Below are 16,149 nucleotides of genomic sequence, written 5' to 3' on the forward strand. Positions count from 1 at the left end.
CCTGAGTGCAAAGCCAATACCACAGAGGCCCAGTGAAGACCCTGGACCACACTATTCTCTCTGGTCTCATGCCAGTATGCTCATGTTTCTTTCTGTAACTGTGTGGGTGGTGCATGTATAAGTGGAGATCAGAGGAGGGAGGAATGATACAGGGCACACTGCTGGGTGTCATAAAAAGATTAAAACAGACTCCTGTGGCAGTGTACCACCTGGCCCTATTTTCTCAAATCCACCTCATATCTATGTTCATAAAACTAATGCATAAGTAGAGTTACAGCCCACTGCTTCTGTTAGCTAAGCTCACATAAACATCCTGTAAAAACAGATTAAATAAATCATGGTGCATCCTGCAATGGAGGTATTTGGTCAGCATGGCAAACTCAAATGCCTTCTGCTACTGACCCTGTAAGAAATGGGGAGGGCCATGGGTCTCAGTGAATCAGGAAACAGAGGACTGTTTAAAGGCATCTAAATAAATAAATACTAGTGGGAGGGGAGGGACAACTTCAGCTGGCAGCACTAATACTCAGCAAAACTGACAACCAACATGTACAAGGAGCGGTGTTCACAAATGGTGATGCAAGATGAAACCTTTCCCTCTTCCATTATGTGTGCCTGTGAAATGAGGCACACACAGCCCTTTACCACACACACACACACACACACACACACACACACACACACACACACACACGAGTCAACCTTCCACCTAGCTACTGATAGCGATCACCTTTGGGTGATCTTTTGCCATCTTCCAAGTTTGTTTTCTCTATCTGTAAGTGTATATGCATTTCAGTCACAGATATTTTTTATATTAAGTATACACTATTTTTCACTTAAAAACGATAGGAACTGGACAGAGGTGTACCCACTGAGTACTCATGTGCAAGGACTCAGGTTCAAGCCCCTGGTCCCCACCTGCAGGAGTGAAGCTTCACAAGTCATGAAACAGTACTGCAGGTGTCTCTCTCTATCTCCCCTCCCCTCTCAATTTATCTCTGTTTCTATGCAAATAAACCATATATATATGGTATATACACACACACACACACACACACACACATATATATATATATATATATATATATATATATATATATATATATATATAAAGAGAGAGAGAGAGAAGGAGAGAGAGAGAGATAGAAGAAAAGTGACATGCCCCAGCCTAAGGACCATTGAAAAGTGTCGCTTATTTCAGGAAGTGTGAGTCTGTGATTAGAAAAGCAAAGCACAGGGCTGGGCTGCCTCAACTAGCCAGTGGCTCCAGTGGTCAGTGGGGACTGGTGTTGAAGGCCCACACTACTTCCTGCAGCAGCTGTTTATTGTGAGCCAGACAGAATCCAGGAGTCCAGGGACTTGGTGGAACAGGAAAAAAACAAACCCTTCCTGGGTAGCAGACTGGGGTTGCCATGGGGTAGGCCAGTAAAGGGCACAAACCTGGACTAGGATCAGCTGGATAGAGAGAACGTGCTTTCTAGAAGTCAAGGTATTTATCTGTTCTGTCTCTGAGGTACTACTCACACCTCCAAATCCCTGAACTTAACTTTTGCAGTGCTACATGATGAAAATGATGAACAGGGCTATGGCCCACTAGATGTGCATTTTTAGGGCACAACTTTTGACAGATGGAGAGAAAATAGTGAGCTAGTGTCTTCTCCAGCTGGGCTCAGTAGCTAGTTTATAGAACTGTGGGTCTTGCTCTCACAACCATACCTTCAGGGGATCCTGAATGCCAGCAGGAGTCAAATGATCACCCCACGCCCTCCCAGACACACCCATCTCTCGGATCTCATTTAATATCTTTCACAGTAGAGAAAGCTAGTGTTTCCCAGTTTCCCAGCATCCAAGGTCTCCAACTCCAAAGATCAGCTCCACATGCCTCCAGAGTCCAGGCCATAGTCTGGACTGATCTGAGCTCAACCCACCTGCAAATTCACCAGGCTGCTCTATTTCCTAGGGGAGGTCCTTTTCTTTCTCTGATCCCAGGACACCAGATGTCCCCACTGTGGGAGAGAGGCAACCCCAGAAAAGGATTGGGGGGGCATTCTACCAAGTTTGACTTTAGGGCAGAAAAAGATCCCTGAGAACTTGACTTATCCGGCACGATCTCCCCCCCCCCATCCCCATTCCTATCCTCCCACCCTACTCATCTGATCTGCCTCTTTTCCTGTCCTCTGCCCATCCTGCCTTCCTGCCTGCCCTCTCCTGCTCTTGTTCATCTGTTTTCAAGGAACATTCCTACAGGAGACAGGGAGAAAGACGGCCAGCCCCTGAGCCCAGTCTAGAGGCAGCATCTTGGCCTCATGGGACAATGCCAGCCCCATTCACAGCTGGGAAAGTGCTGTGCTTTTGCAGGCTTTCAAACCAGGACAGGAACAGGGGCTGGGAGGCTCTGCCCACACCCATTCTGCTCTGAGACCAATTCTGAAAAGCAAGTATTGGCAAGAATGAGGCTTAATGAGATGCTTGGGAGCTGAGATACTCTCAAGTATACTCAGTTGCACCCATAGTGAGGGTCCAGAGACCCCTTTGAGTTCACATTCTAGGGGCTAGGCAGTGGTACATCTGGTACAGTGCACACATCACCATGTTCAAGGACCCAGGTTCAAGTTCCTGTTCCCTACCTTCAGGGGAGAAGTTTCAGGACTGATGAAGCAGTGTTGCAGGTCTATCTCTATCTCATCTCTGTCTCTATCTTCCCTTACCTGTTGATTTCTCTCTGTATCAAAGAAGGAAGGAAAGGAGGGAGGGGGGAAGGGTGAACAGATTGGCTGCTGGGATCTGTGGATTCGTGATGCAGGTACTAAGTCCCAGCCATAATCCTGGAGGCAATAAAAACAAATAAATGAAAAAAAGATAAAGAAGCAGTTCCCATTCCAGGTTGTGTCTCCCTATGCTGTCTTACCACATGTGGAAAGCACAAACTGTCTGTGGATTTTCAGCCAACTAGGCTGGCAGCCAGCTACTTCTAAGTGACAAGAGACTTTGCCTGCTCTAGAGCCTGGAGACTTTTGTGCAAGAGGGAGGGGAAGAAAATTCCAACATGTCACCAGGTTTCAAGCCTTGTCTCCTTCTTTTTTATTTACATTTATTTACTAGCTCTAGAGGGAAAAAGAGAAAAAATCCAGAACATCACTCTGGCACATGTGATGCCAGGACCTCATGTTTTTAAGTTCTAAGAATTAGCCGCTGCACCACCTCTTGGGCTGATCTTGTTTTTTATTATTATTAATAAATTATTATTATTATTAATAAAATAGAAACTTTGGATGCCCCCACCATGTCCCTACTCCTCCTCAAGCCACTGAATTGCTCCTTGACCCCAGGACTGGAGTGGGGGTGGGAAATTTTCCAGGCTCAGCAGCACAAGTGCCATCAAAGTTTTGGGAAGAAAAATAGAGGAGACTGCACACTTAAGCAGTGATCAAGCACAGAACCTGCCCTGCTGACCCAGGGGATGCAGGGCAGCCCAAGGTTAGATGTCTGAGAATCCCTGGCCTTGGGGAATCACTGGCTATACTGGCAGGAGGAGGTAGGAGAAATAAGAGACGAGGAGAAGGAGGAGAGGGAAGAAAAAGAGGAGGGGAGGAGGGATGTCAAGTGCAGGCTGTGGCAGCTCTCTTCCAAATGTCCTCACCCTGTGTGAGAGGTCAGGTCCAGGGTCACATCCAGGGAACTGCCTCAATTCACTTGACTTTTCCAGAAGGTATATTTCAGCAGATAAAGACAGAAAAACGAAACCCTGTAGCCCATGCCATAGTTACATTACCAGGACAGAGCACCTCAGGGGAGGTGGTTGCTGCATTCTCTGCTGCTGGCCAGGGAGACCAGGCTGCTTCAGAAACATTTCTCTTTCTCTTCTGCTGGGACAAGGAGATGGTCATCAGAGTTTGGGGATCCCACAGCACAGAAGCCTTCTGGCTCCTCTTGTTCTGAGTGAATAGCCACTCCCACCTCTCTCCTAAGACACCACAGTCTCCCCTCCCCCAGTCCAGGACAAAACTCAAAGGCCTAGTTCATGTCCAGAGGGGACACTCAGCAGCAGCACTATATCTAGAAATTCTTTTCATCTTTGTTTTGATGGGTAAAGTTCAATGCCAGAATATTTGGTTTATGAGTCATGTTAATTATAGCTGGAGGGGGCAGAATGGGAGAAAGAGCATGTTCTGAAAAATTTGTGCTGTGCTGGCTGCCCTGAACAAGGAGGTGAGTCCCAGGAATGGGGAGGAGGCTCTCCAGGCAGTACCTGCTCCAGACAAACAGCAGCATGACCCCAACTGGACAAAGGTCCAGCCCAGACCTCCTATACCTGTGGTTCAGCCTTCCTTATATGCTCATTGACTGCATTTTCATTTATTTATTTTAGTGAGAAAGATAGAGACAGAGAGACAGAAACAGACACCAAAGCACACTGGTGGTGCTGGGGACTGGATCTGGGACCTCAGAGACTCAGGCAGGAGAATGGTTTGCAGAACCATTATGTCATCTCCTCAGCCCTGATGCTTCCTCCTTAATACCACCAGGGATTCAGATGTGAGGAGAGAGCCTGGGTCCCTGGGGAGCAGAATAAAGTGTCCTTTCTGCATGGGAAACTTTCTCTATTGAACTCTGGGGAGTAGGGATTTGGAAACACAGAAATTGGGATATTGGCCTTGGCCTGAAAAGCTGTGTGCATTATTGGACAAGTTTCATCCCTCCTTGGGCAAGGAGAGGTGGGTGGTTTGAGTCTTGGGTCCTTTCTCACCTTCTGTCTCTGGGACAGGGGGGCCTTTTTGAACTCTTCAGGGGTAGCATCACTGAGAACTGATGTTTGCTCAGCATCTCGGCGCACAAGATGCACAGGCACATTCACATGGGCACATCCCACATATCCTTGGCTACTTTATTTCCATTGCCCCTGGATTTGTTTTGGCATAATCTCTAAAATCTCCAGAGCCTGGGTCTAGAAGAGAGGAACTGGGTGTCCCTAGGCTCCTTCACTTGCTACTTTACCCTCCTCTCTTGTCCCTCAGCAGACCTGTGTAGAACATGCCTCCCACTCTACACTCAGCAGTCTGGTGCATCTGCACGTGACCTTCTGCATGGGGCTGGCTTCTTTCTTACACTATAAAAAGCAATCATCCGGCAGCCCCCAAGGACCTCACATCTGCCCTCGGGTACCCAGGATGGATCTAGCAATTGGGAAAACTCAGTTTCTCAGGACATTAGTCATTTTCAAAGCTCAGAAAGAGGGAACCCCAAGTGTGCCAGGCTGTCTCCATTCTTAGAAACTCAGGAAGACAGAAGAAAGAAAAACAGAGCAGAGGAGGGGCAGCTTCCTCCTCACCTTGGAGCAGAGTAGGAGGGCCTGCAAGTGCCTAGAATATGTGCGGGCAGTCACGTGGCAGGGAGCTTGCAGGGGGTGCCCAGGAGTGGGAATGTGGGAACCCAGTAAACACAATCCAGGCACCTGGGCAGGTGGGGTTACACCTGAAAACAGATGTATTCCATCCAGAGGTTCAAGGGCAACTCAGTAGCTCTACCTCAGACCAGGAACCCCCTGAGCAGCACAGACAGCCCAGAATCTTTGGGGAAAGGGAGACCATTTTTCCCTGAACTGACTGGACTCCCTGAAGGAAAATGAAAGCTCACAGGCTAGAGCCAACCCTCCCTATTGTGACTTGGTCCAAGTTGGCAGAGCTGGTAAACCTGACCCTCAGGTGGTCTCAGGGAAACTAGAGGGAGTGGGGTGTCCCCACCAGGCTCAGAGGAGACTTGGGCACCATTCCTTTTCTTTGCAAACTCTCAGATAAGAGTGAAGCAAGATTAATACTCCACAATGTGTGTGTGCGTGTGTGTGTGTGTGTGTGTGTGTGTGTGTGTGTGTGTATCATTCCTGACAGTGTCTGGATGGAACCCTCAGTCCCCATGGTCAGCAGGAGGTAGGGGTCAGCTGGCAAGTCTACTGGGAAAGGAACTTGCTGAGTGGGGACCCTCTGTCTCTCTCAATGCCACAACTGCCAACACAGCCCCTCCCATTGCACTTCCTGGCCAACGGGGAAATTTTTCTGGCCACTAGGCTGAAGGCAGGAAGACCAGAGCTGGGTCCCACCCTGCTGTTCCCCCGGGGCACCTACCTCTGACTCCTGAGTGGGAGCGCCCACTGCCACGGGCTCTTGGGACACTGGTTAGATCATCTCCCAGCAGCTGAGCTTTTTCTAGGTCCAAACAGACTTGTGGAAGGAGAACCAGTGGGACAAATGAAAAGTCCTGGGGGGGGGGGGGGAGGTGCAGAAGAGGGGCGGGTGTAGGCGACAGCAAATCCTCAGGGCACCTTTATCTCCTGGTCTCCGAGGTCTCGAGGTCTCCAACCAGAAGCGGAAATGGGATTTCTGGAAAGTAGAAAGAAGAGACAGAAGAAAGTGGGACAGCAGAGCGCAAAGAGCAAGCCCCAGCCAGATGTGAGCAGCCTCCAATGTTCCCCGCGCATTTTATCCAAACAGCAGCTGTGGTGGATTAACTGTGTGTGTGCCCGGGGGTTGGAGTCAGAACCCCAGCTGCTCTCTTCCTGCTGCCCCTGGGCTGGAGAAGGTGTGTGTGTGGGGGGGGGGGAGGGTAGTGGCAAGTGGTCCTAGATCTGCCTGGAAGTCCCTCTAGCTATGATCCTTGATCCTTGCTGTAGACCCAGAACTAGATTAGAATGCCAGCAGCTTGGTGGTGAGAAGATGGTCTTTAGGGTTCACCTACAGCCCAGCCCTTGGGATCAAGTTTCAACACAGTGGCCAACCTGAGACTCAACTTCAGTTGCCTCTCACCTCAGGTCCAGGAACTACAGACTGGTTTGGGGAAATCTACACACCCTCTAAAAGAGAATTCACACAGGTGTGTGTGTGTGTGTGTGTGTGTGTGTGTGTGTGTGTGTGTGAGAGAGAGAGAGAGAGAGAGAGAGAGAGAGACTGGAAGGTGATGGTCACTGCTTAGAAGATTCTTTGTGATCCAGAGGGCAGTGTGAGTCAGTCAGAGGGTGTGGGTGGAGGGGGAAGGGGAGGCCTTAGAAATTCTTTTTTTTTTTTTTTTTTACCATTTTTTAAAATATTTATTTTTCCCTTTTTTTGCCTTTGTTGTTTTTTTATTATTGTTGTAATTATTGTTATTGATGGATAGGACAAAGAGAAATGGAGAGAGGAGAGGGAGAGAAAGACACCTGCAGACCTGCTTCACTGCCTGTGAAGTTACTCCCCCGCAGGTGGGGAGCCGGGGGCTCGAACCAGGATCCTTATGAAGGTCCTTGCACTTTGCACCACCAGCACTTAACCCGCTGCGCTACTGCCCGACTCCCTAGAAATTCTTATTTTAAGACTGATTTTATAAAATATTTTTTCTATCTTAATGAGAGATACAGAGAGAAAGATACAGAGATAGAAAGGAAGAAAGGAAAAAAGAAAGAAGAGAAAAAGGAAGGAAAGAAAGGAAGGAAGGAAGGGAGAGATACCAGAGCACTGCTCAGCTCTGGCAGGGGATTGAACCTGGACCAATGAGCCTGAGGCATGAAAGTCTTTTGCATCGCCATTATGCTGTCTCCCCAGTCCTTACAACTGGAGCTAAGAATTCCCCAAAGGCACTGCCTGCCCTAAAAAACTCAGACCTGGGGAAAGACTGGATCAGCCTGAGGGTTGGGCAGTGGCACACCCAGTTGAGCACACATATTATCATTCACAAGGATCTGAGTTTGAGCCCACTCCCCACCTGCAGGGGGGATGCTTCACAAGTGGTGAAGCAAGTCTTCAGATGTCTATCTTCCTCCCTCCCTCTCTGTTTCCCTCTTCCCTCTCAATTTCTATCTGTCCTGTCAAATAAAATAAAAGGAAAATTAAAAAAAGGAAAATTATGGCTGACAGGAACAATAATTCATAGTGCTGGCACTAAGGCCTGGTAATAATCCTGGTGGGGCAAAAGAAAAAAAAATCCAGATCAATCCTGGAATTTGATGCATATAAACTTGAGCATGCAGCCTGAATGGGGAAAATATGTAGAAGATGGAATATATGGTCCTTCTCTTTATGCCATCCAAGACCCTTCTGAGGATTGATTACCTTTAATTAACAGTCTCAGTGAAGGTATTCTGTTGTAACACATGCAGACTGGCCACACTTGCCCCAGCAAGCTTGGCTGCACATGCTCAGGCTCTGTTTTCATGATACCAGACACTTTCCAGCATGTCCTGTGTCTCTGTCTTTCACACTCACATCCTGTTTTTACAGTGCATATCCAACCAATTAGAAAACCAAGGACAAGCATCATCATCTCTAAAGAAGTGGACTCCAGGTCAGAGGACAGACAACTTGCAAAACAGATCAGAAGCAAACAAACATGACGAAAGAACACAAACTTCCCCACTGAAAATCAGTCCTCAGATTTCCTACATAAAAGCTGAGGCTTCTTTCCTCCTTGCAGTTGGCTGCTCTAAGCCTTTTGTCTGCTCTCTCTGTTCAGCATATCCCCAATACCCTTCTACCCTTTTCCATAATTTATTTGTAATAAATTGACTCATACACTGACTGCATCCTCATCCCCAAGTCACTGTGTACTTCAGTCCCTTTGGTGCTGAAGGACTCATGACAGTTACTCAGTAGAGTACACATGGATGGCCTCAGGAGAATGGTTTTTTCCTCTCCCTCTAATAAAAAATTTTAAAAAATGAAAATGGAAAAAAAATGGGAGCAGGAGACCACATAGAAAAAGTTACCTTGGGCCTGTGTGGTGGCACACCTGGTTGAGCATACATGTTACATAAGGACCCAAGTTCAAGTCCCTAGTCCCCACCTGGAGGGGGAAAGCTTCACAAGTGGTAAAGTAGTGCTGCAGGTGTCTCTCTGTCTCTCACCCTCTCTATCCCTCCCTTTCTCTCGACTTCTGATTACCTCTACCCAATAAATAAATAAGTAAAGACAATTTAAAAAAAAGAAAGAAAGAAAAAGTTACCTTTACTATAATTTTAATTGTCAGTCTGTATGGGAGCAATTTTCTGAAGCTGGATAAATAGACATTAATGCCATGCAAATCAGTGGAAGGAAAAGGTCCAGTGTAATGACACACATATAAAGAACTTATATGATTAAAAATTCTCAAATAAATGGAATGCACTGGGGTGTATTCCCCATGCTAAGAGATCTAGGGTGTCAAGGAGAAAGTAGGGGAGCTCACATGTCATTTCTTCAATAACAAAAGCATACTGCAACATCTTTAGCCTGCTTTTCTTTTAATTACTTCATTTAATTCATGTGTGAGAGGGAATTTTATATGAGAAAGGACAGAGCAACACTTGGTACATGTTATGCTTGGAATCTAACCAAGAGCATCAGGCATGCAAGTCCTATACCCTACAAGCTGAGTTATTTCCCCCAGACATGGTCCCATCTTAAGATAGGTTTCCCTGATTTAAACATAGGTGGGTGACCCTAAGCCTGAATAAGTTGCATTCAGACTTCCTCCAGAGGTTCATGGTGTGTAGATTAACTTTAATTCCATATGTCAACATGACAGGTATTGAAAAAAGAGCTACTGAAGTTTCTTATGGGGGGGGTATGTGTGGGGAGGCTGCGTTAGAAGTACAGCCCAGTAGAGACTATCTTTTTTTTCCTTTTCTTTTCTATTTTATTGGACAGAACAGAGAGAAATTTAGTAGGAAGGGAGAAATAGAGAGGGAGATAGAAAAAAACAGGTACCTGCAGACCTACTTCACCACTTGTGAAGCATCCCCCCAGCCCTGCAGGTAGGAAGCAGGGACTTGAAACTGGACCCCTGTGCATGGTAATGTGTACACTTAACAGGGTGTGCCACTGCCCAGCCCCGAGACTGTATCTTTCCCTGAAGCTGGATGCTTTGCAGTCCTTAGCCTGGGGGTGTTGCCAACTGTGTTGACCCTTCACGTCATTGATGGACTCTCAGTCTCTTACCAGAATACTACCAGTTCTTAGCAACATCGCCCTGCCAGATATTCGTCGGGATGCGGCATCATCTAAGTTCATTTCCCACGTCTACGCTCGACCGGACCTGCCAATATACGCGGATATCTTCGCCCACCCTGTCCAACGCTTGACGTCTTGTCACCCAATCTGGTCCCCTACGCCTACACTGAACTTCTCTGTTCCAGACTCTTGGAAACAGAGTTGGCAGTAAGCTGAGGTAAAGAACAAACACCTCATCACACACCCCTGCAAGCGTCAACCCGGCTTTGACCTAGCACGTTATGATTGAGCCCTCCTCAATCGCTATCGAACAGGCCATGGCCGGTGCACCGCTATGTTCCATCGCTGGGGAGCCAGAGACGACCCGAACTGCCCCTGCGGCTACAGACAGACTATGACCCACATAGTCGACGACTGCCACCTCTCCAGATTCAAAGGAGGTCTCGAAACTTTACATCAGGCTCAACCTGACGCTATTGACTGGCTACGGAAGAAGGGCAAACGCTAGAAGAAGAACCAGAATACCTGATGTCAGACATGTTTAGAGCAAGGTGTAAACACAGTTCCCTCAAAGATATTGTGCTTTGTGGTAAATGGAGGCCTTTCATAGTCATACTGTTCTGGCAAAGTCATTTGTGCCAAGTTTAGGGAAAAACCACGTTTCCAGAATATCTTGTCTGAGGAGTACTTGGGGTAAAAGACTATAAATCTGTCATTTCTCACACAGTGGCATGTTTGCTGAAATTATGGCTTTTACAAGTAAAACTTTTCCCCTTCTCTTGGGTCGAGCCCCTCCCTACTCCCCATCTTGAAAGAGCTTATAAAAACCATTACTCATTTCCCTTGAGGCAGGAATCAGGGTGGAGGGGGCAAAAGCATTACATTTGGTGGCTGGAGTTTCCCAAGATATTTATGTGAAATATGAGACTCAGGAACATGGGAAGTTCTCAAAAAGAAGGAATTCTGGTTTGAGCATATGTTGGATAGTGCCACCTTGGCCCACAGCCAACTGGCAAGGAGGTGGGGGAAGATTTACTCAGTCAGGCTTCATAAATGAAAACAAAACAAAACTAGTTACAAAAAAATTAAACCAGAATTGGCCAGGTCTCAATGTCTGTTGTCATCAACTTCCATTACTACTTTGGAATTTGGCAAAACCAGGACAGTCTGCAGGCTGTTCAGTTCTCCTCCATCCATGACTGTAGTCCACCCCCCTCTCTTCCCCTTAGTTCCTCGGCCCCCCCCCACCAAAATGTTCTCAAATATCTACCTGGCTAGTGTTAGGACAGTAGTCAAGGCAGAAAAACAACATGGACAAATAAGCCAAACCCAGAAGCAGTAGTTGGGGGTAGACGGAGATTTCATTAGTCAGTGATGGGTCAAAACTTAGGCCCAAAGAAACCAAGGAGCCCCCCTCCCCCCTCTCTCTCTTGGGTTCCCAAGGTAATATCCAGTCTGGAATTCCCTGGGAGCTCACACTTTCTACACAAGAGTTTCTGGGTCAGACCCCTGCAGGCTTCCTGACTATTCCCAAGTTTCAAATTCTTAGACAAGAATAACTCATGGAATGGATAATCTTTGTAAAGATTCTTAAAGGAAGGAACATTGCCTGGAATTCCTGCTTGTGGGGTTACACATTCTGTGTCCTTGGTTTGGTTCTCTCTCTCTCTCTCTCTCTCTCTCTCTTTCTCTCCCTCTCCCTCTCAGCAGGTTGCTGCAACTAGCTGAGCCTGTTTTCTTTTTTTGTAAACATTTTTTTAATATTTATTCCCTTTTGTTGCTCTTGTTTTATTGTTGCAGTTATTATTGATGTCGTTGTTGTTGGATAGGACAGAGAAATGGAGAAAGGAGGGGAAGAGAGGGGGAGAGACAGATAGACACCTGCAGACCTGCTTCACTGCTTGTGAAGTGACTCCCCTGCAGGTGGGGAGCCGGGGGCTCGAACCTGGATCCTTATGCTGGTCCTTGCACTTGGTACCACCTGTGCTTAACCTGCTGTGCTACCGCCCAACTCCTGAGCCTGTTTTCTTGATGCTGAGGGAAAAAAGAAAGAAAAAAGATGTGACCATAGTTACAGTCTGCAAGATACTGCATTCTGTAGAAACTCAGTGTGTTCTGAGTGGCACAGTGATTTTGCCTACTATGGCCCTGATGCTCTGCCTCTCATGGCTATTTAGGGACTGCCCACAAGAGCAGAGGCTGGCACTGTGAACTTTTGAATTCCATTCTGAAGGGCAAGCTCAGATGGTGATGTATCATTGCCAAGGGCTGGGGGTAGGAGAGTCTTTATGGAGATTCAGAGAAGGTGCTGAGATGGAAACTTAGCCACCAGACCCTGGCCATTGGCCTGTATACATTGCTGTCAGAAGGCAGTGCCCATTTTATGAGAGGTTTGGGCAGGTGAGGATCAGGACAGGTAACTGCAAAGGTAAAATGGGTGAATATTCTCCTTTATGAATCTCACATCTGGAAAAGACCTCATTGTAAGGGGCAAGTTTCTCTATGGAAGTCCCTCAGTATCCTGGAGGCAAAGAAGGGTAGTGGTGGTGAGAAACTACCTGTGTAGTTTTACTTTAGCCATTTGTGGGCTTTCTGATCCTTATCAAACCACTTAATATGCCTGTGCCTCAGTTTCTCTATCTCTAAAAATTTACATCCCTATTTGGGAAATTCCTTTTTCAGTGCTTTCAATTATGCAGAGATAAGCAGACATGGAAGGAGTACAAAGCATTATAATAGATCTATAAAGTAGGAGGGCCCCCTGGTGGCCTGCACAATTTCAAACATCCAACTGAAACTAATGAGTGAATAACAAAGGTAAATTAGCAACTAAAGAGACAAGTGTAGAGACAAGCCTTCTACTTGGAGTCACTGAGACAGTAAAGGGGATTTCTCCAGCAGGCCATAGTGAAGTCTCTAGTGGTGCAAAGAAATCAAGAAAAATGACAATGGAAGGAAAAGTTAGTTGTTCATAATCACAATTCCATTCATGTCCTCTCGTAAAGGCAGTATCTATTAACTGGAGATGTAGACACCCTTGGGCTCAGCATTTTCTTCTAGGAATTTATCCTGCAGATACATTTACAGCTGTGCTCAGATAAGCAACTTCAAAAATATGCTCCATAGCATCTTTGTATGTCAAAAGATCACAAATGTCATCAGAGAATATTATTAGAGACTTAGTAAGATAAATTTCAATACATCCATTCAGTGGAACACCATATAGCTTGTTCTTTATGATATGGAATAATCTCTAATAAAGACAGCAGTAGTACTGGAGCACATATGACAAACTATATAAATATGACATAATAGAAAGCTTCTTTTACAGAGTGGGCATTTGGTTAAGGGAGGTTTTGAGTATCTGTCATCTCTAGATACCTTATAATCAAATTGTTCAAGATTCACTTTGCAATTCTTTTGTAATTGGCCTTCATTATTACATTTAAAACAAACCTTGTTTTGCATGGGCTATACTGATTTAATGCAGCCATAACATGCTTTATGAGTTTGAGTCTGTACCTCAGTACATGCTTTTATCATCTGAGCAATACTTAAATCTATTTAAGTGGCCCAAGAATTCCTTTACAATCTTGGTTTGCATTATCATAGGCTAAGCACTTAATTAAAATTTTGGCTGCTTCTTTATTGTCTACTTGTCTACTGATAGCATTTTGCAGTCTCTCCACAAACTCCGTGCATGGTTCTGTGGCTTTCTAAAAAACAGCTGAAAGGCTCTACATTAATGCTAGGTACCTTATCATTTGTTCTGACTTCTGATTGTACAGAAAGGTGACATTCATTTTTTCTAATATTCATATGTTCACTGGGACAGGTAAAGGCACTCTCACCCACTACCTGACTGGAAGAGATATCTCTAGAAACCTGATCTGGCCAACATTTACACTCCACCTCAGTTGCTTCCCCTGTAGGGCACATGGGAAAAACACCAAATTCAAGGCATCGTTCAATAGCACTTTTTAAAAAATAATTTATTTATGAGAAATATAGGAGGAGAGAGAGAAAGAACCAGACATCAATCTGGCACATGTGCTGCTGGGGATTGAACTCGGGACCTCATTACTGAGAATCCAATACTTTATACACTGCACCACCTCCCGGATCACTCAATAGCACTTTTGAAAGAAAATTTCCTGTTTTTATCACTGGTATTAGGCAAATCTGGGCCTATAGTGGGTAAAAGCAAGGGAGAATGAGAAGGAAGAAGAGTTAGAAGGGGTTGAGTGAATTACATGGCACAGTAGGAAGAGGTGGTAGTTGTAAGGAGTCAGATGTAACAGTAGAAGAACGGGAGAACAAAGAGAGGAGGATGGAAAGGAGATAGGGCGGCTAGAGAAAAGGTTTCCATAAATTACAAATGGCGCCATGCCATTCCCCCCACCCCCATTCTTTGTTAAAGCCATGGATAGCCAGGCGTGGACAAGTTTATAAGGTAGCTACAGGCACAGCAGAAAAATGTGAGAACATTTGGGTTTCGGGCACGCCAGAAACAGTTTGTGTCTGAGAAGTGGAGGAGAAAGAAAAAGTGGATTTGGAAGCAGAAGGAGGATTTAGGGAATAGTCTTGTAAAGAAGCCTGCAATTGCTTTAGAGCAGATAGACAGAAATCATAGTTCCTAAATTGTTTTTCTGTGAATATACCAATATTTTTCAAGAAATAATATCCAACTTGTGTCCCTATCTCAGCTGATATAGCTGTGTTCTTGGGAAGAGGTCCAGAGACCACCTACCTGTATTAGATGTAACAACTTATGTAATTCTCAGATGAAACACTGAATTTTACATATATTTAAAGTCTCTTTCAACTGTCTGAGGTGAAAGATGTCTTCTTTAGAATGCAATATATCCATTGTGACAGTTTAGGAAGGACGAGAGTAGAAGAAAGCTTAGAATTAATTGTTGGTTTTAGCATTAGGAATTAGCATATGTTGGTTGGGTCCCTAATCAGTTTATGGAGCCAGAAGTTAGAGTATAAAGTCAAGCAGGAAGGGGCAGGTAGTGGGTATGGGGTAAATATAAAAGAAAAAAATTCAACACGCGTGGTAGATAAAAGTCAAGTAAAAAATGGTTGTGAGCAAAAAACTGAGTCAGAAATATCCGACACATTTGGGAAATGCAGCAGCAAAATTGAATTGGATCATTCATACATACATAGCAGCACAACACATGGGAGATACACAGTCAAACTGCAGAGGGCAAAAAGGAGAAGGTAACAACTGAAACACATATGGAACCTAGCATCATCTCTGAAAAACTGCATTAGCTCCCAGTCACACACCACACACTAAAGTGTCTGTTTTATTATTGTTGTTGCTATTGTTGTTGTTTCACAATAAAAACAAATAGCTATGCTCTCAGAAAAACAAATTTAAAAAAAAATGACAAAAATTTATTAACAGCATTTTAAAGTAAGGCTTTGCAAGATTTATTGAAATAAATTATCTCATCCTGAATATCTACTCATCACTCTTCTCATCAATTACATTTTAATGTTCTAAAAACTCCCAGTTATTTAAAATACATTTAACTTTGCCAATCATTTTAAGTAATACTGGATTCTTTCCAAAAGGACAACCATATAACTATGCTTCCAAACATTAAATAAAAAAAAAAAAACAACCTTAACCTCTGATGGAACATAAAACAGAACTATGTAATCTATGATCTAGTGTTTCAAATCCTTAAAGTTAAATGTGTAAGGAATTTAAAAAGGTTCAGGACCCAGGATATGAGCCCCACATTGGGCGCCAACTGTTAATACCAAAGGGCAAGGACTTTTGCTGCTGCATGGTATGTAAGGAACTGACTGTGGGGCACTGGGAACAGGTTTAAAGAATTCAAGACTTTATTAGGGTGATACAAAGGTAAAGGGAAAATATCTAGAACTGCAAAATAAGTGACTCCATTTAAGGTTAAGCAAAAGAGGTTTATTCATAAAATCACTGATAATGTGAGGGGAGAAGTCTAGCTAGGAAAATAGACAAAAGTCCAAAGTCCAAAACCACGTTACACAAGCCACCATGTGAAGAGAGCAATCCAGAGCTACACCAACAGGAAATGTGCCATGATGAAGGTAAAGAGAGCAAGCTGCTGCAAGTCCTTGCTATATATACATTCCTTTGTGAGTGTGCTCCACCTTGGGATGACATCATCTGTATGCTAATTGTCCCAAATTCCTC

At 44.9% G+C, this 16,149-nt stretch overlaps 1 protein-coding gene across 8 annotated transcripts in view; it reads right to left on the reverse strand.

The window, feature by feature from the left end:
* C1QTNF1 (C1q and TNF related 1) overlaps positions 1-16,149 on the reverse strand; it is a 72,033-nt gene that overhangs the window by 43,403 nt on the left and 12,481 nt on the right. For 3 of the 8 annotated variants that reach the window (XR_009544727.1, XM_060171893.1, XM_060171892.1), the window contains exon 1: positions 3,786-3,810. The exons of 1 other annotated variant lie outside the window; for it this stretch is intronic. Coding sequence is in view for 3 of the 7 variants with exons in the window: in XM_060171893.1 (XP_060027876.1) it covers positions 3,786-3,808 (23 nt within the window). In the remaining 4 variants the exon portion in view is untranslated. Of the gene's footprint in view, positions 1-3,772; positions 3,905-6,119; positions 6,375-16,149 lie in introns of those variants that run through there. 4 more of the 8 variants (XM_060171894.1, XM_007532958.3, XM_016192507.2 and 1 more) reach the window with 3 other exon arrangements.

Source organism: Erinaceus europaeus, chromosome 14, assembly GCF_950295315.1.
Source record: "Erinaceus europaeus chromosome 14, mEriEur2.1, whole genome shotgun sequence".
Lineage (NCBI taxonomy): Eukaryota > Metazoa > Chordata > Mammalia > Eulipotyphla > Erinaceidae > Erinaceus > Erinaceus europaeus.